The 23,466-nt window shown below is 52.0% G+C and overlaps 2 protein-coding genes across 2 annotated transcripts; both read left to right on the forward strand.

The window, feature by feature from the left end:
• Positions 1–1,356: 1,356 nt before the first annotated feature.
• ECH1 (enoyl-CoA hydratase 1) lies at positions 1,357–10,047 on the forward strand. The gene is made up of 10 exons (XM_045442424.1): positions 1,357–1,536; positions 2,201–2,396; positions 2,535–2,623; positions 7,544–7,668; positions 7,756–7,804; positions 8,001–8,065; positions 8,941–9,011; positions 9,104–9,175; positions 9,424–9,574; positions 9,755–10,047. The coding sequence occupies exons 1-10, from the start codon at positions 1,497–1,499 to the stop codon at positions 9,857–9,859; spliced, it is 963 nt and encodes a 320-aa protein (XP_045298380.1). The 5' UTR covers positions 1,357–1,496; the 3' UTR covers positions 9,860–10,047.
• Positions 10,048–11,397: 1,350 nt separating this feature from the next.
• LGALS4 (galectin 4) lies at positions 11,398–18,342 on the forward strand. The gene is made up of 9 exons (XM_045442425.1): positions 11,398–11,545; positions 11,846–11,934; positions 13,509–13,713; positions 15,775–15,909; positions 17,072–17,110; positions 17,303–17,332; positions 17,611–17,699; positions 17,842–18,007; positions 18,089–18,342. Exons 1-9 carry the CDS (start codon positions 11,501–11,503, stop codon positions 18,233–18,235), a joined length of 945 nt encoding a protein of 314 aa, XP_045298381.1. The 5' UTR covers positions 11,398–11,500; the 3' UTR covers positions 18,236–18,342.
• Positions 18,343–23,466: the final 5,124 nt, after the last annotated feature.

The raw sequence follows: 23,466 nt of genomic DNA on the forward strand, positions 1-23,466 counted from the left end.
AGTTTCTTTTGAGACCACAAGAGCTGGGGTGGGGGGAGGGACAAGGGATGAGGGAGAGAATCCGAAGCAGGCTCCATGCTATCAGCATCGGGCTCGATCCCTTGGATCCTGTGCCAAGATCCAAAGTCTGAGGGGCACCAGTTTGGCTCAGTAGGTTGAGCAGCTGGCTTCGGCTCAGGTCATGATCTCGTGGTTTGTGAATTCAAGCCCCACGTTGGGCTCCAAGTTGGATGCTTAACTGACTTGAACCACCCAGGCGCCCCAGGGATTTACTGTGAAATTTTTGTTTTGTTTTTGAGAGAGAAAGAGGGCACAAGTGAGTGAGGGGCAGAGAAAGAGAAAGAGAAGCAGGGCTCACTCAAAGCAGAGCTTGTGTTTACTTGAAGCAGGGCTCATGCTCACCTGATGCAGGGCTTGAAGACTTGAACTCACGAACCATGAGATCATGATCTGAGTTGAAGTCAGATACTTAACTGACTGAGCTGCCGAGGCACCTGCCCCCCACCCCCCCACCGTGAGGTTTTAAAACAGATTAACATCTGAAGTCACATGGCATTTATGGGATAAATTGCTTCACCAGGGTGTTGCAGACAGCATCTGGAAAGGAGAAACTACAGTCTCCTTGCAGCCATAAACTTTTTTATTTCTTTTTAATGTTTATTTTAGAGAGAGAGAGAGAGAGAGAGAGACAGAGTATGAGCGGGGAAGGGGCAGAGAGAAAGGGAGACACAGAATCCGAAGCAGGGTCCAGGCTCCCAAGCTGCCAGCACAGAGCACAACGCTGGGCTCAAACTCACAAACCAGGAGATCATGACCTGAACCAAATTCGGCTGCTCAACCAGTTGAGCTACCTAGACGCCCCGGTTTTATTTTTAAGGAAATTATTTTAAGAACATGAACTTCAAAGCCACATTAATCCCCTCTTTACTCCTAAAGCCCAGATAACCTTGAACTAGCGACTTTCCTTCCCCAAGCTCCGGTTTCCTTTGCATACAGTGAAAAATGGTGCGACCTGTTGTTGGTGTGAGAGCTCAAACAGATTACACAGACAGCCCATTGTTGGCTCGTCTGTTGTCTATGTTTTCGTTCCCTTATGTGGGTTATACTCAGTACTAGATACTTTTTTTCTTTTCAGTTAACATGGTACAAGGGCATGATTACAAAGTTGCAGTGCTGCAGTTATTCTGCCATTACGTCCTTGAACATTTCAGCTGTTTCCAATTTTTCCATCATCATAAGACAGTCCCCTGATGAATTATCCGGGAGCAACAGGCCAGGTTCCTACTGGGGCAAAGGTCTCATTACTAAGCTGTAATCGGCGAACTCAGAAAACTATTTCCGGTTGCCCTTAGTAAAGATGGCGGAAATACTGGCGTCACCGCCAGTCAGGCTGCGGCATCAATGCCCTCGCCAAACATGGTGGCCTCGCGCCCGCCCCCTTGACTTCCTTCTGTGTGGTCACTCCCAACTACAACTCAGTGGCGGAGGCGGCAGAGATGGCGGTTTCTCTCAGGTTCCGAGATCTGCTGATACGGCGTGAGTCACCTCGGCCTCTGGGAGTCCCTAGCTCTGTCGTGCTGTCGTAGCCACCGTAGGGTGGGAAAGCCTGTCGCGGGTCACGGTCTGAGCGCTTTCAACACAGGGGTGCACGTGCTTCCAGCCAAAGAGCTCCCTAATTCTGCAGGCCTGTGTCTTACAATAGGGTGACTGACAGCTTGGTATTCCCAGTCTGGGGTCCCTCCTTCCCGTGCTAAAGGGTCCGAAGTAGTGCCGGCACTGGGGCCACTGACAAGTGCACTCCTAATCTTCAAGTTGTTTTTGTTTTTGTTTTTTAAGTTTATTTATTTTGAGAGAGACAGAGAGCGAGTGGGGGTGAGGTGGCACAGCGCGGGTGCGGGGGGGGGGGGGTGGGTGGGAGGGGGGGCAAGGAGAGAAAGAATCCTAAGCAGGCTCTGCGCTGTGAGCGCAGAGCCCAGTTTGGGGCTCGAACTCACGAATAGTGAGATCATGACCTGAGCCAAAACCAAGAGCCCAAGGTTTAGCTGACTGAGCCACCCAGGCGCCCCTGCCCTGAGGTTTCTTAGGGGCTTGTGTTCTCCAATCTGACATCACTGAGAAGTAATGTGTGCCGTCTGCCCTTGATGGCTCTGTGACCCCAATCTGGGGTCATCACAGGCTCTTCTTTCCTTTGTCTCCCCAGGCCTGATGGCTCCCACTCCTCAGGGTCTCAGCCTTAGCCTTCGCCCCATGAGCTCCAGCGCACAAGAAGAGGCCCCCAAAGAAGCGCCAGACCACAGCTATGAGTCCCTTCGAGTGACCGCTGCTCAGAAACACATTCTCCACGTGCACCTCAACCGGCCTGAGAAGAGAAATGCCATGAACAGGGCCTGCTGGAGGTAGGGCCTGCAGATCACCGAGGGAGGCCTGCCTGCAGGAGGAGGCAGGGGCTGAGGGAGTGGGCAGGGGTGGGGCGTGGGGGTCGGGTGACCTGAGGGCAGGGGATACGCAGCCCTTCCCTCCTTGCCCCTCCACAGAGAGATGGTGGAGTGCTTCAGCAAGATAGCGCAAGACCCTGACTGCCGGGCTGTGGTGATCTCTGGTGCAGGAAAACTGTTCACTTCAGGTACCGGGTGCTCTCCACCCCCACCCCTGCCACTGCTCCTGGCAATGGAACAATGTTTTTTGGTTGTTTTTTTTTTAATGTTTATTTATTTTTGAGAGAGACACGCACAGAACGCAACTGGGGGAAGGGCAGAGAGAGAGGGAGACACAATCCAAAACAGGCTCCAAGCTGTCCCCACAGAGCTCAACACAGGGCTTGAACCCATGACCCGTGAGATCATGACCTGAGCTGAAGTCAGATGCTTAACCAGCTTAGCCACTCGGGTGCCCCAAACAATGCTTCTTAATTAAGGTTTTAACCAGCTTCTAACTTCCACTTTTACCTTTTTTTTCTCTTTAATTTAAAACATTCAAATCTCAAAGTTAGTCCAACAGAATATGGACAGGATGATGGGCTTTGAAGTCTGATCTTGACCAAGGCCCTTAACCTCTCGGTTGTTTTTTTTCATGTCACTAAAGTGTATTATAATAAGATGCTTTCATATAATTATTTAACACACACGAGCTGATTTCCAATTACACGTCTGTTCGAAGTTTTATTGTGCCACAGGACTGTTCTTCAGACGGGATCATTTCCACTGACCACATTCACTGACTCCTTTGTCATCGCTGTTCTGCTTGTGAAGCCCATCCAGTGATCTTTTTTTTTTAAATCTCAGATACTGTAGTTTTCGCTTCTCAAATCTCCATTTGGTTCTTTTTTATATTTTGCCATTTCTCTACTGAAGTTGCGTATCTCGTTATTTGTCGCAAGCATGTTTTTCTTTGCACTGTTGATCATAGTTATAACCACTGTTTTAAAACTCTTTAAAGCTTACCCATTTATTTTGAGAAAGCAAGAGCAAAAGAGAACGAACAGGGGAGGGGCAGAGAGAGAGGGGGGGAGAGAGACAGAATCCCAAGCAGGCCCCGCGTGGTCAGCACAGAGCCCGATGCGGGTTCTCGATCTCATAGACCGTGAGATCATGAGCTGAGCCAAAATCAAGAGTTGGCACTTGGCTGAGCCACCCAGGCGCCTGTTTCCCGATTCCAACATCTGGGTGACTTTGGGGTCGATCCCTGTTCATCGTCTTTTCTCTTGAACAACTGGGTCTCATCCTTCTTTTTGTTTGCATTTGGAATAAGTTTGGATTGTACCCTGGATATTGGACTATGGAAGGACGTTGGAACTTGGATGCTATCCTGGACCCGGCAGAGAGGGTGGAGGTTCCTGTGTTAGCGGCCGAGTTGGAATCAGTTTTGAAATCTCTTGCTGGGCTGCATGCATGGTTCATGGGTCAGGAAGAGATTTGGGCAGAGTTTATCCACAGAATTTGGGGCTCCCCTCTCTGGCTCTCTCTTCTTTTCTGGAATTTCGCCCCATACTTTCCAGCAGCTACGGTCACCCTGGACTCTGTTTTCTGGTTCTTCAAGCACCGCTTGCAACCTCGCCTCAGTCTAGAAACTTTAACAACCCCCACCTCACTTGGTGCCAGTCCCTTCTTTTAAGTGATAACTTCCTAGGGCGCCTGGGTGGTTCCGTCGGTTGAGCGTCCTCTTGGTCTTGAACTCAGGGTCATGAGTTCAAGCCCTGCGTTGGGCTCTGCGCTGGGTGTGAAGCCTGCTTTAAAAAAAAAAAAAAAGAGGGGCGCCTGGGTGGCGCAGTCGGTTGGGCGTCCGACTTCAGCCAGGTCACGATCTCGCGGTCCGTGAGTTCGAGCCCCGCGTCGGGCTCTGGGCTGATGGCTCAGAGCCTGGAGCCCATTTCCGATTCTGTGTCTCCCTCTCTCTCTGACCCTCTCCTGCTCATCCTCTGTCTCTCTCTGTCTCAAAAATAAATAAATGCTAAAAAAAAAAATTAAAAAAAAAAAAAAAGAAAGAAATTAAGTGATGACGTCCTCCGTCCTCCAGAATCTGCCCCATGCTGTCGGGCAGTGGTTTATATCTTGTCCACCCACACCACGTGTGCAGTTGTCATAGGTGGGCAGGTCCGTACCATATTACGCATATGTAATATATGTATATACGCATATGTCATATATGTATATACGCATATACAGGTCCGTACATATATTCTATGTATTATGTATATAATTATGTATATTTTTAAGAGCTCGAGGGAGCAAGGGGCAGAGAGAAAGGGAGAGAGAGAGAGAGAGAGAGAACGCGGAGCTGACGAAGGGGCCCGATTTCACGAAACTCAAGATCGTGACCTGAGCCCAAGTCGGACGCTTCACCGACGGAGCCACCCAGGCACTCCGAGTAGCTCGTACCTTAGAGGGGGACACCTGATCCCATGGTCTGGGGTCCTTTACTGCGAGGGGTTGGAAAAGCCAGGGTGTGTGCGTGCCGGTGGTGCAGGGAAGCCAGAAAAGCCACTGAAAGGAGGTGTCCCAAGTGCCAAGCTGGGCTTGCTCTGGGAGTCAGCATGGGTTCTGCGGAATCGCCCGGGCTTCACAGATGTGGGCGCAGAAGCCAGCAGGTGTCAAAATGGTAACTGTGATGCCATTAGTGGGGTGTGAAGGGCCTCTGGGGCTGTCTCTCGCCTTTAATTGTTGCCATCTCTCCATCAGCTCTCAGGAGGGTGTTACCCCCATTTTGTGCAGGAGAAACCCAAGGCGCAGAGGAGGAAGTGGCCTGGCCAAGGCTGGGGGCGGGGGAGTGATCCTGTCTTCCGTGTATTTAACATGCACCAAGTTAGCCCTACGACTCAGCCCCAAATTCTCAGGTCTCACTTATTTCAACCAGCTGTGGAGGCAGTGAAGCCCCAGAGGATTGGGGGTGTAGATGACTAGATGTGGGAATGGTTTTCCTGGTTTGTCAGATAGCATCGTTCAGAGGCAAAGGGACAAGAAGGATGAACCCCAGGAAGAAAAAAGTGAAGGATGATTCTGCTCAGAATCATCTCCTGGCAAGGCCTCCCTCAGAGAAAAAGCCAGAGTTTGCCCCCTGGCCGGTGAGGCCCCATACCCTCTGCCCCGTAAAGCTCTCCAACCTTTCCCCTTCACTCACTACACTGCGGGCGATGCTGACCGCCCCCACGCTCCTCATACAGCCCAGGGGCATTCCTACCACAGGACCTTTGCGCTGGCCCTTCCTGACATTTGGAACTCTCTGATCCCAGCTAGCCCCATAGCTCCCTCCCTCCCTCTCCTTCCTCAGATCTTCACTCAAAAGTCACTTTTTCAATGAGAGGGTCCATGACCACCCCATTTAATACTGCAACAGCCCTCATTGCATACACACACACACACACACACACACACACACACACACACATTCCATTCCACTTCCCTGCTGTAATTTTCTTTTAGCACTGTCACCACCCGACAAAATGTATTTTCTCATTTGTTTGTCTTCCCCCCACTGAAGGGCAGCTCAGTGAGGGCAGGGACTGTTGTCTATACTGTTCGCTTACTGAACATCTCCTGTGCCCTGGGCTCAGTTTAGGCACTGGGGATGCGGGAGTGGGCAAAAAGACAAAACAACTCCACTCATAGAGCTCACGTCCTGGAAAAGGAGATGGGCCCTCGAAATAAGCACGTAGTTCTGTGGTAACAAGAGGGCAGTGTAGGAGATGAGACAGAGAAAATGAGATAGAGGATGACGGGGCTGCTGTTTAGCCCGCGTGGCTGAGGTGGGCTTCTCTGAGGAGATGACTTTCGGGCTGTGGCCTGGACAGAATGATGGGGTCAGTCTTCTTCTTCTTCTTCTTCTTCTTCTTCTTTTTTAAAGTGTATCTGTTTTGGGGCGCCTGGGTGGCGCAGTCGGTTGAGCGTCCGACTTCAGCCAGGTCACGATCTCGCGGTCCGTGAGTTCGAGCCCCGTGTCGGGCTCTGGGCTGATGGCTCAGAGCCTGGAGCCTGTTTCTGATTCTGTGTCTCCCTCTCTCTCTGCCCCTCCCCCGTTCATGCTCTGTCTCTCTCTGTCCCAAAAATAAATAAACGTTGAAAAAAAAATTTTTTAAAGTGTATCTGTTTATTTAGAGAGATAGAGAGCAGAGGAAGGACAGAGAGAGAGAGGGAGAGAGAGAATCCCAAGCAGGCTCTGCACAGTCAGTGTGGAGCCTGACACGGGGCTGGAACTCAATGAGCCACACGAGATCGTGCCCTGAGCTGAAACCAAGAGTCACATGCTTCACCGACGGAGCCACCCAGGCGGCCCTGGAACGGTTGGAGGCCTCTGTGCCCAAAGGAATGGGCTAGGGACAGTGTTCAGGAGGGCTGGTAAGGTCCCGGCACATACCTTGTATTTTCTTCTAAGTAAGTGGGGTGGGAGGGAAGACAAGCCCCCCCTGACATGCTCACAAGTTCTCTTGGCTGTGTGTGGGAAATGATCGGGGCAGGGAACAGGGAGCCCAGGAGAAAGTATTTTAGCCAGAGTAGAGGTCATGGAGAAGGATTAGTGGAGCAAAGGTTGGACTTGGGATCGTCTTGCAGTTGGAGCCACGAAAACTTGCTCTCTCTCTCGAGTCTTCTCTCTGAGGGACCATTCCCACCACTGACTCCTGCCAAAAGCCTGTCTCCTGTGCCATCTGGCATAATGGTGACAAACATGACCTCTGGAGCCAGTGCATGGTCCCGGGCTTACAATTCCAGTGCCATTACTCACAAGCCAGTGTGACCTTGAGCAAGTGACTTTAATGTCCGGTGCCTCAGTTTACTCCCAGTAAAACTGGCGATGGTAATAGCCACCTCATAGGGTCGTTGTGAGGATAAAGTGAGTAACGGCCCTATCAATGTCAGCATTTATGTATTTCACACCCCATATGCGATCCCTGGCAAAGCCCTGTGTGAGCGGCTTTCTCGAAACACTGGCGGTGGTTTGGGGGTTCAAATCTGACCTGACCGCTAGTTGGGGCAGTGGATGGGGAGGGAGGGTGCCTGGGGGTGGGGGTGGGGGTGGGGGGGATTACATGAGCCTCCTCGTGCCTCCCCACCAGGCATCGACCTCATGGACATGGCTTCGGATATCCTCCAGCCCCAAGGAGATGATGGGGCCCGCATCAGCTGGCAGCTCCGTAACCTCATCAGCAGATACCAAGAGAGTTTCAATGTCATCGAGAAGGTGCAGGGGCAGGCAGGGCACCACCCCCAGCCCCCTCCACCTCTTCCAGACCAGCCCTGACCACCACCCCCTTCCGTTCCCTTGCAGTGCCCTAAACCGGTGATCGCCGCCATCCACGGGGCCTGTATTGGTGCGGGTGAGTACGCAGACACCCGCCACGCATCCGGGCACCCACGCTGGCCGGGCGCCTATTGGCTGCCGCCCGCCTCGGCCACTGACCGCCAGCCTCAGATCAGTTGCTAGCTCAACTCGGTCCAGGGGTGCGACCCCACCACCTGGGAGGAGGGGTTGGTTCATGTGGTTGCTTAATGCCCCTGGCCTCCACCTCGCAGGCGTGGACCTCGTCACAGCTTGTGACATCCGGTACTGTACCCAGGATGCTTTCTTCCAGGTGAAGGTGAGCCATCCTCCCCGAGCTTCTGTGTCCTCGGATCCTGCATAGAGCTGGGCAGTGAGTGGCTGGGTGGGGGCAGAGCAGTGACAGGGGAGGCTAAGGGGGGGGGGGAGGGAGGGGGAGAAGGGAAGGCTTGGAGTGAGCCCGGAGGGCTTCACGGAAGAGTCAAGCAGAACTGCACCTTAAAAAGTAACACTTTGGGGCGCCTAGGTGGCGCAGTCGGTTAAGCGTCCGACTTCAGCCAGGTCACGATCTCGCGGTCCGTGAGTTCGAGCCCCGCGTCAGGCTCTGGGCTGATGGCTCAGAGCCTGGAGCCTGTTTCCGATTCTGTGTCTCCCTGTCTCTCTGCCCCTCCCCCGTTCATGCTCTGTCTCTCTCTGTCCCAAAAATAAATAAACGTTGAAAAAAAAAAAAAGTAAAAAAAAAAAAAAAAAAAGTAACACTTTGGCCATGAGGGAAGTCAAGGGGAGGCCATGCAGTCTACGTGGGGTTAGGAGTGAGTAAAGGTACGGGGGTGGAGATGCGGCTGGGGTTGCTGCTGGGATCAGTCCTGGAGAGGACGCGGACAGGATGGAACCCGTAGAGGCAGGAAGGGGGTCAGATGGGCAGAGTTTGAGGGCTTCCCTCTGGAGATAGACGTGGCCGACCCTAAGAAGTTGGGAGGGCAGAGGAATTGGGAAGTGGGCTGTATTCTAGGCTGAAAGAAGTTACCTGGGTGAAAGCATGTGGATGGCAATGAAATGGGGGTGGGGGGCAGTCTCTGAGGTGGGTGTGGAATGTGCCTCTACAGTAAATACCGAATTTCACTGGCACTGAGGTTACACGGTGGGGGTCAGTATCGGGCACAAACCAAGCTCTGATACGATGGCCCGCCCCAGGAGGTGGACATAGGTTTGGCAGCTGATGTGGGAACGCTGCAGCGACTGCCCAAAGTCATCGGAAACCAGAGGTGAGCAGAGCAGCCGAGGGAGGGGACCCCGGGCATCTCCCGGGCCCAGGATGAGGGCCGTCCCCTGATAGGCTTTCTCCGCTTTCTTGCAGCCTGGTCAACGAGCTGGCCTTCACTTCCCGCAAGATGATGGCTGATGAGGCCCTGGGCAGTGGTCTGGTCAGGTAGGGGCCGAGGCCTGGGCTGGTTGAAAGCTCGGGCGCAGCCTGGGCAGGGCTCTTTGGGTCCCTGTGTATCTTCACAGATTCCACTCTCTGGGTGGTCAGTTCTTTATTCTGGGGTCCAGTGCCCTGCTCTGATTGGTCTTTCTCACTGGGCGGTTTTCCGCTTTCCACTGTGGTTGGCCAATTCTTCATCCGTGGGAACCTTCCCAGAACCCCCACACCCCATTACGGATTCCCTTCATCCGCAGCCGGGTGTTCCCAAACAAGGAGGACATGCTTGAGGCAGCCTTCACCCTGGCGGAAGAGATTTCCACCAAGAGCCCTGTGGCAGTGCAGGGCACCAAAGTCAACCTGATCTACTCCCGCAACCATTCCGTGGCCGAGAGTCTCAACTACGCGGTAAGGCTCTCCGTCCAGCCAATCACAGCCCCTCTCCAGTCCCAGAGCGACCAGTCAGGGCCCCTGCAAGCAGACCTCTGCAGGCCTTGCCCTCCGATTGGTGCGCTGTCTCTTCCCTGTTTTTCATTGGCCCAACTCCATTCCCTGCCCTTGCCATTATGCTCCACCCTCTTCATCCAGGCCACCTGGAACATGAGCATGCTGCAAACCCAGGACATCGTTAAGTCTGTCCAGGCTACATTGGAGAAGAAGGACCTGAAGAGCGTGAACTTCTCCAAGCTCTGAGAGCCCCCAAGGGCCAGGCCTTGCCCCTTGTCCCACCTCATGCCGTTTCCTCATCCACAGAGAAGGAGGATTAGTGAGGATCGTCGCCTCCGTGCCTTCATGCCTGATCTCCCAATTTATAGCTGGGACACTGATTTCCTCATGCCCAGGGCCTTATCTTCACCCAAACAATAAAGCTACTTAAGGAACCCGGTGTCTTTATTGCAAAGAGAGGAGAGGCAGCAAGGAGCCAAGATGTGCCTGCGCCCACGGCCCTCGGCGGTGCTGAATGTTGGGGACAGAGATTTGGCCAATGGGAATGGGAGCCACGCAGGCGATGCCCATTCAGAGCTGGCAGTGGGCAGCCCAGGGCCAATAGAAAGTCTGGCAGGGGCGGGGCAAGCAAAAGTCAGTGCCTTCTGCAGGCCTAAAGGCTGCGGCTGGTCTCCCTGCCTGCTCCAGGCTCCAGAACACCGTTCACCCTGCCTGGCACCCACTCACTGCATAGCCTAATGGGATGCGACGCTGGAGTCTGGCTAGAGTTCTGCTGCTACCCAGTCTCGGGCCAACAGCCTCGCTTCTTTAAGCTTCAGGTTTTCATGTCCGTAGATAAGCCCAACCTCCTGGGTTTATGTTTAGAACGAGTGCAAGAGGCCAAGGATTAATTTAATGCCTTCTATATGCCAAGTCCTGTTCTGAGCATTTATTCCCTGAGTGACTCCTTTCAAGGCTTCTATGAGGTCGATACTGCTAATATCCCCATTTTACAGTTGGGCAAATCGGGAAATTGAGGTTCAGGCCAAACTAATGCAAGACCAAACAGCCAGGAAGTGGCCAAGGCAAGATCTGAACCCAGCACCCCTGGCTCCAGAAGTCGTGATCTATGCAGTCCAGGGCCCCCCGGGTGGCTCATTCGGTTGGGCAGCCGACCTCAGCTCTCGTGGTTTGTGAGTTCGAGCCCCGCGTCCGGCTCTGTGCTGACAGCCCGGAGCCTGCTTGGGATCTGTGTCTCCCTTTCTCTGTGCCCCTCCCCCTGCTCGTGCTCTGTCTGTCAAAAATGAGTAAATGCTAAGGCATTTTTTAATTAATTATTTAATTAATTAAAAACTATACAGTCCAGTGTGCACGGGTCCGGCATGCAGTGGGCATGCAAATGCCTTCCGCAGTTCCTAAGAGTGTCCAGGGCATCCAGCTCCTCCCTGCTTTCACCCACTCCCATTGCCCATCTGTCACAGGTCGCGCCTGCAGCCTTGCCCTGCCCAGCCCTCCTGGACTCACCCTCCCTCTGCTAACAAAGGTCTGGGCAGGCTTTTATGGGCTCTGATAAGGCCCTGGCGGGGCTGAAGTTCACTACGCTTCCTCTTTGCGGAAGGGCCTGAAGGAGGGGGCTCTGACCTGAGTCCTCCTGACCTGACCCAGATAGATGAACTGGGTTCTGACTGGTTACCAGTGAGGCTAGTAAGAAAAGGGACACAAGGGGGTGCCCTCGAAAAAGATGGGAGCCGGGAATGCCCGGAAGAGGGGCCCTGTGGACCCTGCCCCGCCAGCCACTCCCTTATCCTCGGGTATAAGAGCCACCGCCCTCCTGCCACCTGCCACCATTCCCCACTCCTGCACCTCTTCTCACCGGACGACGACGAGCCACCAGCCCAGCCTCTCAAGATGGCCTATGTCCCTGCACCGGGCTACCAGCCCACCTACAACCCGGTGAGATAGCGGCCCAGGCCCCAACCGCAGGCCCCGGCTTAGTTTCACCCTGAACCCCACACACCAATTTCCTCTCATCCTGATTCCTCAGAGGTGCCCCCGCCCCCAACCTTGACTCTGATTTACCCGATACTGACCCTGGGGCTTGATTTACTCCCATCCCGACGCCCTGGCTCTTCATAGCCACACCTGACGCTCCGCTCTCTTCACCTTCCCGTGGACCCTTCACCCCTAGTGTCCCAATGAGAGTGCGGGGGGCTTCTCGATGAGGGGTAAAGTCTCACCAGGCCCCTTCCACAGACTCTGCCCTACAACAAGCCCATCCCGGGTGGTCTCTGCATCGGAATGTCTGTTTACATCCAAGGAGTGGCTAGCGAGCACATGAAGAGGTAAGGCACTCCCCTCCGCCAGGCTAGGCTAGGAGGGGCTACAAACGGGGGCTTCCGCCCTAATGCAGAAGACCTTCTTCCTTCCTGCTTGGGAAGGGGAGCTCTGTGCCCCTGCACCCGATGGCCAAAGATCAGCCCTAGCCCCTGGGACGTCCAGGACTTGGTGACCAGGAGCAGGGAGCCTGGGGGCTGGGAGGCGTCAGGGAGGCTCATGGAGAGAGGCAGCCCGGCCCGGGAGCTGGGATGTTGGACTGGAATTGATGGGTGTGATAGCATGAATTCAGATCACAGGCTCTGAGCTCGGCCTGGCCAGCTCTGTCACTGCCCAACTGTGTGACCGGGGAAAGGCACCACGCCTCTCTGTGCTTTAGATTCCCGGCTGTAAAATGGGATTGTCCTGAGGGTTCAATGCGTAAAACTGGAAAGTAAGCACTAAAATAAGTCTTAACATTTTTTCTTTAAATTTTTTTTTTCACGTTTTATTTTTATTTTTGAGACAGAGAGAGACAGAGCATGAACAGGGGAGGGGCAGAGAGAGAGGGAGACACAGAATCTGAAACAAGCTCCAGGCTCTGAGCTGTCAGCACAGAGCCCGACGCGGGGCTCGAACTCACGGACCGTGAGATCATGACCTGAGCCGAAGTCGGACGCTTAACCGACCGAGCCACCCAGGCGCCCCAGTCTTAACATTTTTTTAGGGCCTTAAAATGGTGATAAAGATGGAAACGAGCTGAAGGCATTGTTGTTTCTCGCTCGTTGGTTTTTTGGTCATTTTGTGCCCACTGTGTGCCTGGGCACTGGGGACAGAGCAGTCAACAGGGCCAAGATCTCTGCCCACATGGAGCTGACATCCTAGTAGAGAGGAGAGGTGAAAGACAAAAATCAAATCTGTAATCAAAATCAAAAATCAAAGTGGTGATAAGTGCTAAGCAGACAAACTGGGAAAGGAGTTGGGGAATGGATGTGGGGGGGGGGGCCCTGTGGCACTGTCCCTTTAAATAGGGTAGCGGGATGGGAACACTTCAAAGACCCACAGAAGAGGAGGGAGGGAGCCTGGGAGTATAGGCCGGTAGAAAGAACAGCCCTTGCAAAGGCCCTGAGGTGGGGGTGTGTGTGCCCAGTTGGAGTAACTTCAGGGATGCTGGCCTGAGGGAAGGGGTGGGTCGTGTGGGTTCCTAGGTCCCCCCTGGCTGCTGGTGGGGAAAGGCCTCCAGGTCCGGGAGGGAGCAGAGAGGTTCCTAGGACAGTGCCCGGCCCTTGGAAATGCAGGAGTCCCAGTTGTGGTCTTATTTAAAGTTGGGAGGGGCTGGGGGGGGGGTGGTCCGGTTAAGGGAAGGGAATGAGCAGGGCAGTCCTCCTGGACTCCAGGGCACTACCCCCGCCCCCCTCTCTCGGGTCAGCAGTGCCCAAGTGTGCTGTCCTGTTTTGTCGTTGTCCCCCAACCCCCCTCCGGCCCCTTCGGGGAAGTGAGGACCGGGTAGGTCTGAGCGGGCTTCCAGGAGGAGGGCCCGGCAAGCAGGCAGGTGGGGCCGGGGGGGGGGGGGGGGGGGGAACAGCCCTTCCTGTCCCACCAGGTTCTCCGTGAACTTCGTGGCGGGGCAGCACTCGGGGTCAGATATCGCCTTCCACTTCAATCCCCGCTTCGATGGCTGGGACAAGGTGGTCTTCAACTCCATGCAAGGTGGCAAATGGGGCAGCGAGGAGAAGAAAAGGAGCATGCCTTTCCGCAAGGGCACCGCCTTTGAGCTGGTGTTCATGGTCCAGGCCGAGCACTACAAGGTCTGAGCTTGGGGGCGGGGCCTCCCTCCTCCCTAACCCCCCTTCCTCTTCCCCGCTGCCTCCCTCTCCCTCCCTCTCCACCTTCCTTCCTCCCTCTCTTCCTCTCTTCCGGCTGTACCTCCCCCTGCTCCCCTCTCCTCCCCTTCTCCTACTTCTCCCCCTTCTCCCCCTCCTTCTCCTCCCCTCCTCCCTCTCCCCTCCCCCTTCCCACCTCACTTTTTTCTTTTCCTTCTTTCCTGCCTATTAAACACTTTTTCTCTTAAACAATTTTTTTTTTTTTTCTCACGTTCCTCATTCCTATTCCTCTACCGTGGGCAGCCTTGACATGTTTAACGTAGGTCGCTTTGTTCCTCTGCATTCTTGCAAAATGCGTATTGTTGCTCTTTCTTCTGGAGAACTCTGAACACACACAAGAGGAGGCGCGGGTGCAGTGACCCGCTGGTCCCCTTGGCCAGCTCCAGCGGTCGTGAGCTCCAGGCCCCTGTGTTTGCATCCTTCCCTGACGCTTCCCTCTCATCTGATTTAAAAGCAAATCCCAGACATAATTTCATTCATAAATATTTCAGTGTTTAAGAACCTAGTCACAAGGCCGTTACCATACCTCGAGCACTGACAATTCTTCCTGGGGCCCTCACATCCGGTCAGCCGTCCGGTGACCTCATAAATACCTTAAGGTGTGTTGTTTTAAAGTTTGTTTTGAGAGAGAGAGGGAGCATGAGGGCAAGAGCTCAAGCAGAGGAGGGGCAGAGAAAGAGGGAGCGAGAGAGAATCCTGAGCAGGCTCCGCACTGTCAGCACAGAGCCCAACACAGGCCTCGAACCCACGAACTGTGAGATCATGACCTGAGTCTTGTCTGCACTTTGTTTCACTCCGCCTCCGGATAAGGCCCACACGCTGTGACTGATTACTATGATGCAAGTATTTTTTTTAAGTTTATTTTATTTTTGAGAGAGAGAGAGAGCACGTGCTCACGTGCCAGTGGGGGAGGACCAGAGAGAGGGAGACAGAGAATCCGAAGCAGGCTCTGAGCTGTCAGCACAGAGCCAGAGATGGGGTTCGAACCCACGAACCGAACCATGAGATCATGACCCGAGCTGAAGCTGGACGCTTTCACTGACTGAGCCACCCAGCGCCCCTATGCAAGTATTTTTAATTTTCTTAATTTTTTAATTCTATTAAGCTTTATTTACAACAAATTTTTTATGCCTGTTTATTTTTGAGACGGAGAGAGAAAGAGGGTGAGCGGGGGAGGGGCAGAGAGAGAGAGAGAGAGAGAGAGGGAGACACCGAATCTGAAGCAGGCTCCAGGCTCCGAGCTGTCAGCACAGAGTCGGACGCGGGGCTCGAACCCACAAACCGTGAGATCGTGACCTGAGCCGAAGTTGGACGCTTAACCGACGGAGCCACCTGGGTGCATCGCGAGTATTTTTTAAAATGTGTTACTGAAGTGCACAAAAGAATGCGAGCCACGCGTACAGAGCTCGCTGGTGTTTCACAAAGACAACACACCCGTGGCACCAGCACCTAAGTCCGGAAATAAGACTCCTCCGGAGCTGGCTGTCAGCCCCATGCCCCCCGCCTGGCGCCATAAATAGAACCGTGAGGACATTGAGGATGCTGAGCTATGATAACAAGGCTCCGCACAGGATTTCCACAACGCCTTTGACATGCCTGGCTGGGTTTTAATGTTCCCATCAATCCCAGGGTGAGCCTCCAAAGGCTCAGAGAGGTGGAATGACTTCCCCGAGGTCACACAGCCAACGCGTCAGAGCTAGACTCGGGCCCATCTCCTTTGGCGCCGAAACCAAAACTCTGACTTGATTATCTCGCGATCGCTCTCCTGACTACATTCTCCATTGTCTCCCAACCACCGGTCTCTGAGCTGCCCCTTGACCCCGGCTTGACCTCCGACCTGCAGACTCCGAGATTCCTGACTCTGTGGCTATCCCAGCTCATCCCCAAGACGCGTCTCCGAGTTAAAAAGATCTCTGTTCCCTGCTTCCTGTTTCTGCTTTCCCAAGGTCATGGGGGCTGACTCTGACCTCACCCCCTGCCCTCCAGGTGGTGGTAAATGGAAATCCCTTCTATGAGTTTGGGCACCGGCTGCCCCTGCAGATGGTCACCCACCTGCAAGTGGATGGGGACCTGGAGCTTCAATCAATCAATTTCATTGGCGGCAACCCCCCGCCAAGCCAGGTGGGTGGCGTCTCCTCACTTATGTGCCTGCTTCCTTCCTTAATTCATTCCCTCACTCCTTTATTGCCCCGAGCACCTGCTCCGTGCCAGGCCCTTCGCTGGCTGAGCCACAGACTCAGAGGCAACTAAGACAATCCACTGGGAAGACAAGACATTTCCCCAGGCAGTGTTGGCTCTAAGCGGTCAAGGCCGGGGTGGGAGACAGGAGGTTTGGGGAGTCCGAGGGGAAGGCTTCCGGGAGGAGGAGGAAGTCCGTCAGCTGAGTCAAGGAGCAAAGATAAGGAGGAACAAAAGCCACGGGGAATAGTAGGCGAGTCCATGAGAAGTTGCCCAACATTGCTAGTCACCGGAGAGAAACTCACTTCAAGTCACAACGAGCTACCTCCCCCCCCCCCCCCCCCAACGAGAAGAGCTATCGAGGGAAAGGCACACAATACCGATTGTGGGCGAGGCTGGGGAACTGGCCCGACACTCCCCTGGAAATGACTGGGCAGCGTCTGCGAAAGCTGAGCGGAGACACACACGATGACCTAGAAACCCCATTCCCACGTCCACAGTGAACAGACAGGCACCAAAACACCCATAGCAGCACTCAGACTCTAGACGCCAGCCATGTCCTTCAGCTGAGGGCTCTCTACTCCCCAGCCTGTACGCCCCCGTCCCCCACCTCCTCGGGGAAAGTGCTCTGATGATCATCGGACCCATTTTACAGATGGGGGAACCGAGGCACAGAGACAGGAGGAAGCAGGACCAGGGAGGGTGCAAGAGTAGAATGCACCAGGCTCACCCTAAAGGGGTAGAGGGTCACTGTGTCCCGAAGATCCCTAAACGTGGCAATTTCCTCTCCATTAATGAGCCACCTGGGTGCCACTCTTTGACCCCAGAGTTCTCTTGGACCGCGGTCGTGGGGCTGCCCTGGGCAGGCATCCCTGACACCCCCCACCCCCAGGCCCTAGTTTGGGGTCTCCCTCATTGCCTGCCTTCCTACACACATTGCCTTTGTGCCCACAGACACCCATGGGCACGCCGGCAAACCCAGTAAGTACCTGTCGATGGGTGACGGAATTCTTGTGGTGGGGGCTTGGTGGCCTGAGGAGGTCTTGGGGCAGCTGAAGGACCCCCAGCCCCCCTCACCATTTCTGCCTTCCATTCATCTGTATAGGGTCCTGGACACACCCAGCAACTGCCAAGTAACCTGCCTGTAAGTGGGAGAATTGGGTGGCCACTTGGGGTGGGGGGGGAGGGGTGGCGAGAAGTGCGAGGGGGGTCAAGGAGGTGGGCCCCCCCCCCGTTGTACTAATCCAGCACCCAGAGATACACCTGCATATAGTTGGTGTGCCATAAATATTTGTCAAATATTCTAGAATAACACCTCTCCTTCCTCACCTTACAGACCATGGAGGGACCCCCTATCTTCAACCCGGTAATGTGTCCCGTGGGCGTTTAGGGCTCTGTGGTGGGCAGTTTGTGGGGAAGCTGGAGCCGACGGTGGGCAGGGGGGCTCTGAGAGGGTGGGAAATAGAGTGGGCAGAGGGTGTTGGGGCCGGAGGCGGGGAGAGGGTGGGGTTGGTGGCCAGAGTGGGGAGGGGACGGGAGTTGGGGACATTTCCTAGGAGTGGGCACCCATCTCTGAAAATTTGTCCCTGCTTCTGGCTTCTGGTGACCTGAGAGGTAACAGGACCCCATGTTCTCCTCCCACAGCCCGTGCCATTCAGGAGGATCTTGCAAGGGGGGCTTACAGCCCGAAGAACCATCATAGTCAAGGGTTTTATACCCCCTACAGGCAAGAGGTACCCAGTCTGCACTGAAGCGGGGATCCTCAGCCCGCTTCCTCCTTCAGACCCAGGAGTCTGGGCCCCGGCCCCCTCCTCCCTCGGAGAACCAGGCACTGGCCCCCGTGTGACTCCCACCTCCTTCCCTCTCTGCCTTCAGCTTTGCGATCAACTTCATCGTGGGGTCCACGGGGGACATGGCTCTGCACATTAACTCCCGTCTGACCGAGGATACCGTGGTCCGGAACAGCTACCTGAATGGTTCGTGGGGATCCGAGGAGAAGAAGATCTCCCACAACCCATTTGGTCCTGGGAAATTCTTTGATGTGAGTCGGGGGTCTCTTTCGCCCCCTTCCCTCCAGAGCCTGTGTCCTGGCCCTAGCCTCAAGCCTGCCCTCTCCCTGCAGCTGTCCATTCGCTGTGGCATAGATCGCTTCAAGGTTTACGCCAACGGCCAGCACCTCTTCGACTATTCCCATCGCTTCTCGGCCTTCCAGAACGTGGACGTGCTAGAGATCCAGGGTGATATCAACTTGTCCTATATCCAGATCTGATCTATTCCCAGAGCCATAACTCTTGGGGACACAGAGAGAAAGAGCCCACAGGACTCTCTTCTAAGCCCTTAATAAAATGTCTGAGGGTGTCTCATGCGTGTCCGTAACGTCCGTATCGCTGTTCCTTCCTTCCTTGGTTCGATCATACACTGTCCATTCAGCACCTCATCACCTGTCCATCGATCTTCCCATCACAATAAATCTAGGAATATTCCAGACACAGATCTTGGGCTTGAAGTGTATCAACTCATTTGCTCCTCACAAAAACACCAGGAGAGGGGCGCCTGGGTGGCGCAGTCGGTTAAGCGTCCGACTTCAGCCAGGTCACGATCTCGCGGTCCATGAGTTCGAGCCCCGCGTCGGGCTCTGGGCTGATGGCTCAGAACCTGGAGCCTGTTTCCGATTCTGTGTCTCCCTCTCTCTCTGCCCCTCCCCCGTTCGTGCTCTGTCTCTCTCTGTCCCAAAAATAAATAAACGTTGAAAAAAAAAAAAAACCACCAGGAGATAGGAACTATTATTATCGTACCTCTGGAAAAGATGAGGAAACAGGCAAATTAAAATAAAGCAGGGGCGCCTGCGTGGCTCCGTCAGCTGGGCTGAGAGCTCAGAGCCTGGAGCCTGCTTTCGATTCTGTGTCTCTCTCTCTCTCTGCCCCTCCCCTGCTCACAGTCTGTTTCTCTCTTTCTCTCTCTCAAAAAAAAAAAGTTAAATAAACATTAAAAAATTTTTTTAAGTAAAGCAAATTGCCCAAGGTCACACGGCATATAAATGGCAGAATGAGGATTCAAATCAAGGTGGTCTGGCTACACTCTTAGTCACTATACAACCCATTTTTCCATCCATCCATGTATCCACCTGTCCATTCATCCATCGCCACACCCATAAATCTCTCCAAACATCCATCCAAGCATGTGTTCATCTATCCACCTAAATACACAGTCAAGGACGCCTGGCTGGCTCCATTGGTGGGGCAGCAACTCTTGACCTCGAGGTTGTGAGTTCGAGCCCCACACTGGATGTAGAGATTACTTTTTTTTTTAATTAAAAGAAATTCTTTTTAGAACTTTTATTTATTTACTTTGAGAGAGAGAGAGAGAGAGCAAGAGTTGTGGGGTGGTGGGGGGAGAGCAGAGGGAGAGAGAGAGAGAGAGAGAGAGAGACTCCCAAGCAGATTCCATGCTCAGTGTGGAGCCTTACACAGGGCTCCATCCCACAACCCTCACATCGTGACCCAAGAGGAAATCAACTGACTCAACCACCCAGGCACCCCAGAGATTACTTAAAATTTTTTTTTGAAAATCTAAAACACAAAAAAACAAACATCCAACCATTTGTCCACTCACCGTCACCTAACTCTCCACCTATCCAGCCATTTGTACATCCATTCATCATCCAACCCTTCACTCAGCCATCTGACCATCCATCCATTCAAACATCTAACCATTTATTTATTCACTCATCCATCTGTCTGTCCATTCAGCCATCCTTACATCCAACTTGCATTCACTCATTCATCTGTTCATCCCTCCATTTGTCCGTGCAATTCTCTGCCTTCCATCACATCCATCCATCCATCCATCCATCTATCCATCTCTCCATGCGCCATTGATCCCTCTGACTAGGCATCGATTTCTTCATTCTCTACCTATCATGTCATCCATCCATATCTTTATGATATATTCTTCTATTCATTTCCAACTATTTGTTCACTTACCATTTCCTCTCTCCATCTGTCCACTAACCATCCAGCCAATCATCCTCTTACCACCGCACCCTTGCATGGATTTAATCATTTGTTCATTTGTTTACACTTTCATTCCATTCATTCATTCCTTTGTCATTTCCTCACTTACTTGTTCACATATCCATTTATTCAGGCATTTCTCCGTGTCTATTCATTTGTTCGTTCATTCATTCATTTTGTTTATTGTCTCATTTATTCCCTTAATCTAGTTCTCAAACGTGGCTGTACATTGCAATCATCTGGGGAGATTTAATTAAAAAAAATTTTTTTAGAGGGGGGAAGGGGCAGAGCGGGGGGTGGGGGGGGGAATAGAGGATCCAAAGCGGGCTCCTCGCTGACAGCAGGGAGCCCCATGTGGGGCTCTAAGAGATTATGAAGTTGGATGCTTAGGGCGGCCACTACCCAGGTTGGCATGTCCCAGGGATGGCAGCGGAGGAACAAATCAGTAGCAGAGCCTGGAGGGGCTCAGCAAGAGGGATGGAAGAGCTGGAGAGGTCATGTTTGGTTTTCTATCGCTGCTGCAGCATGTTTGAAGAAATACGGCTACAGACTTGCCAAAGTTCACAAAAGCCATTAATCTATAGATCCAAGAAGTTTAATGACTTGCAAATAGGATAAATACAAAGAGATCCACACCTAGACCCATTATTGTCAAACTGCTGTAAAAAACATAAAAGACAGAGGAAACCTTGAAAGCAGGAAGTGAAGAACAGCTCGTCTTGTACAGCGTTAACAGCAATACAATCAATAGCTACCTTTTTATAGAACCAATGAAGGTCAGGGGCGCCTGGGTGGCTCAATCGGTTATGCATCTGACCTTGGTTTTGGCCCACGTCATGATCTCACAGTTCATGAGTTCCAGCCTTGCATCAGACTCTGTGCTGACAGCGCAGAGCCAGCTTCGGATCCTCCGCCTCCCTCTCTCTCTGCCCCTCCCCTGCTCTCCCTCTCTCTCTCAAAAATAAATAAGCATAGGGGCGCCTGGGTGGCGCAGTCGGTTAAGTGTCCGACTTCAGCCAGGTCACGATCTCGCGGTCCGTGAGTTCGAGCCCCGCGTCAGGCTCTGGGCTGATGGCTCAGAGCCTGGAGCCTGTTTCCGGTTCTGGTCTCCCTCCCTCTCTGCCCCTCCCCCGTTCATGCTCTGTCTCTCTCTGTCCCAAAAATAAATAAACGTTGAAAAATAAATAAATAAATAAATAAAATAAATAAGCATTAAGAAAAAAAAAAAAGCCAAAAAAAAAAAAAACAAAAACCCAAGGTCTTTGGGATCAGAGAAGATCAGAAAGGAGCTGAGCAGTTTCATGACTCAGTCAAGGCGCTAAAAGAAAAAGAAAACTATCAACAAATACTTCTATCTTCAACAAAACTGTATTTCAAAACCGAAAGCAAAATAAGGACAGTCCCAGATAAACGAAAGCTGACAACTCATTGTTAACAGAGCTGCCCTCTAGGGAATGCTAAAGGAAGTCCTTCACACTGAAAGAAACTGACATCAAACAGAAACTCAAATCCACGGGGAGAAATGGGCCCCAGAAATTAGAAGTATGTAGATAGATATTTTTTTAATGATATAAATATATGTTTTCTGTTTACTTCTTTTGATTTCTTTTAAAATACGATTGTATAAAGTGAAGGTGATAATACTAGGTTGTAGGGTACATAGCACATCTCTATGTTACATATATAACAATTATAGCACACAAGGAGGGGGGGGAATAGGGATGTACAGAGCAATGCTGCTATATTTTACTGGAATTAAATCAGTTTTGGGGCGCCTGGGTGGCTCAGTGAATTAAGTGTCCGACTCTTGATTTCAGCTCAGGTCATGATCTCACGGTTTGTGAGTCTGAGCCCTGCGTGGGGCTCCATGCTGTCAACATGGAGCCAGCTTGGGATTCTCTCTCTCTCCCTCTCTCTGCCTCTTCCCTGCTCAAGCTCTCTCTCTTTCTCTCTCTCAAGATAGATAAATAAACTTAAAAAAATCTTTAAAAGAAAAATGAAGTTGACCGTCATAAGTAAAGAGGTACATTGTAATCACTAGAGTGACCACTCAAAAACCAGCTTTCAAAAAATACTGCTAAAAAAACCAATAGAGGAATTTAAACGGTCCACTAAGAATTGTTTAACACAAAAGAAGGTAGTGACAGATTAACAGAGAGTAAAAACAAAGAGCAAAAAAGGCAGCCGTAAAGCCAGTTGTATCAATAATTACACCAAGTATAAATGACATAAATACTCCTATCAAAGGGCAGAGACTGCACTAACGAATCGAAAAAGCAGCCATTAGGCAATGCGGACATGCAGGAGCCTGGCTGTGTTCCCATAAAACTTGAGTCATGGGGGCGTCTGGGTGGCTCAGTCAATTGAGACTCCGACTTCAGCTCAGGTCATGATCTCATGGTTCGTGAGTTCAAGTCCCTCATCAGGCTCACTGCTGTCAGTGCAGAACCCGCTTCAGATCCTCGGTGTCCCTCTCTCTCTGTCCCTCCCCTGTTCATACTCTCTCTCTCAAAGATAAATAAAACATTACAAAAAACAAACAAACAAACAAAACCAAAACCTTGAGTTATGGGTACTGAGACTTGAATTCTATATAATTTTTAGTGTTTTAGTGTTTTGAAATATCCTTTCTTTTATGTTTTCACCTATTTAAAAATGTAAAACCTATTCTTAGCCTGTGAGCCATACTCGATCAGGCAATGGGTGAGTTTGGCCACAGCCATAGTTTGGAAAGCTTCTTTCAGATGACTGCAACTCCACATATGTTTGCATGTAACTCCATGGAAGATCAGAGCCACACCACCTAAGTAGGCCACTTCTGGATCCTAACTTCAGAAACCGTGTAAGATCATACAAGTTTTATGGTGCTGAGTTATGGGGTAACAGAAGCCTGCTTCTGTTTCTGTGTCTCCCTCTCTCTCTGCCCCTCACCCATTAGCACTCTGTCTCTGCCTTTCAAAAAAAAAATGAATAAATGTTAAAAAAAATTTTTTTTAATAATAAAAAAAAGAAAGCAAGATCCAAGTATATGCTGTCCATAAAAGACACACTTTTGGGGAGCCTGGGTGGCTCAGTCGGTTGGGCGACTGACTTCAGCTCAGGTCATGATCTCTCAGTTTGTGAGTTCAAGTCCCACATTGGGCTCTGTGCTGACAGTTCAGAGCTTGGAGCCTGCTTCAGATTCTGTGTCTCCCTCTCTCCCTGCTCCTCCCCAATTGCATTCTCTCTCTCTCTCTCTCTCTCTCTCAAAAATAAATAAACATTAAAAAAGATTAAAAGAAAAGACACACTTTAGATCTAAGACACCAGTAAGTTGAATGTAAATGGATGAGAAAAGATATATCATGCCAAGAGTAACCATGAGAGAGTAAGAAGGACAGAATTACTCTCAGACACAATAGATGTAAAAGAAATTGTACTAGAGACAAAGAGGGACATTTTGTAGTGATAAAAGGGACAATCCATCAGATACACACACACACACACA

This window comes from Leopardus geoffroyi, chromosome E2 (assembly GCF_018350155.1).
Source record: "Leopardus geoffroyi isolate Oge1 chromosome E2, O.geoffroyi_Oge1_pat1.0, whole genome shotgun sequence".
Lineage (NCBI taxonomy): Eukaryota > Metazoa > Chordata > Mammalia > Carnivora > Felidae > Leopardus > Leopardus geoffroyi.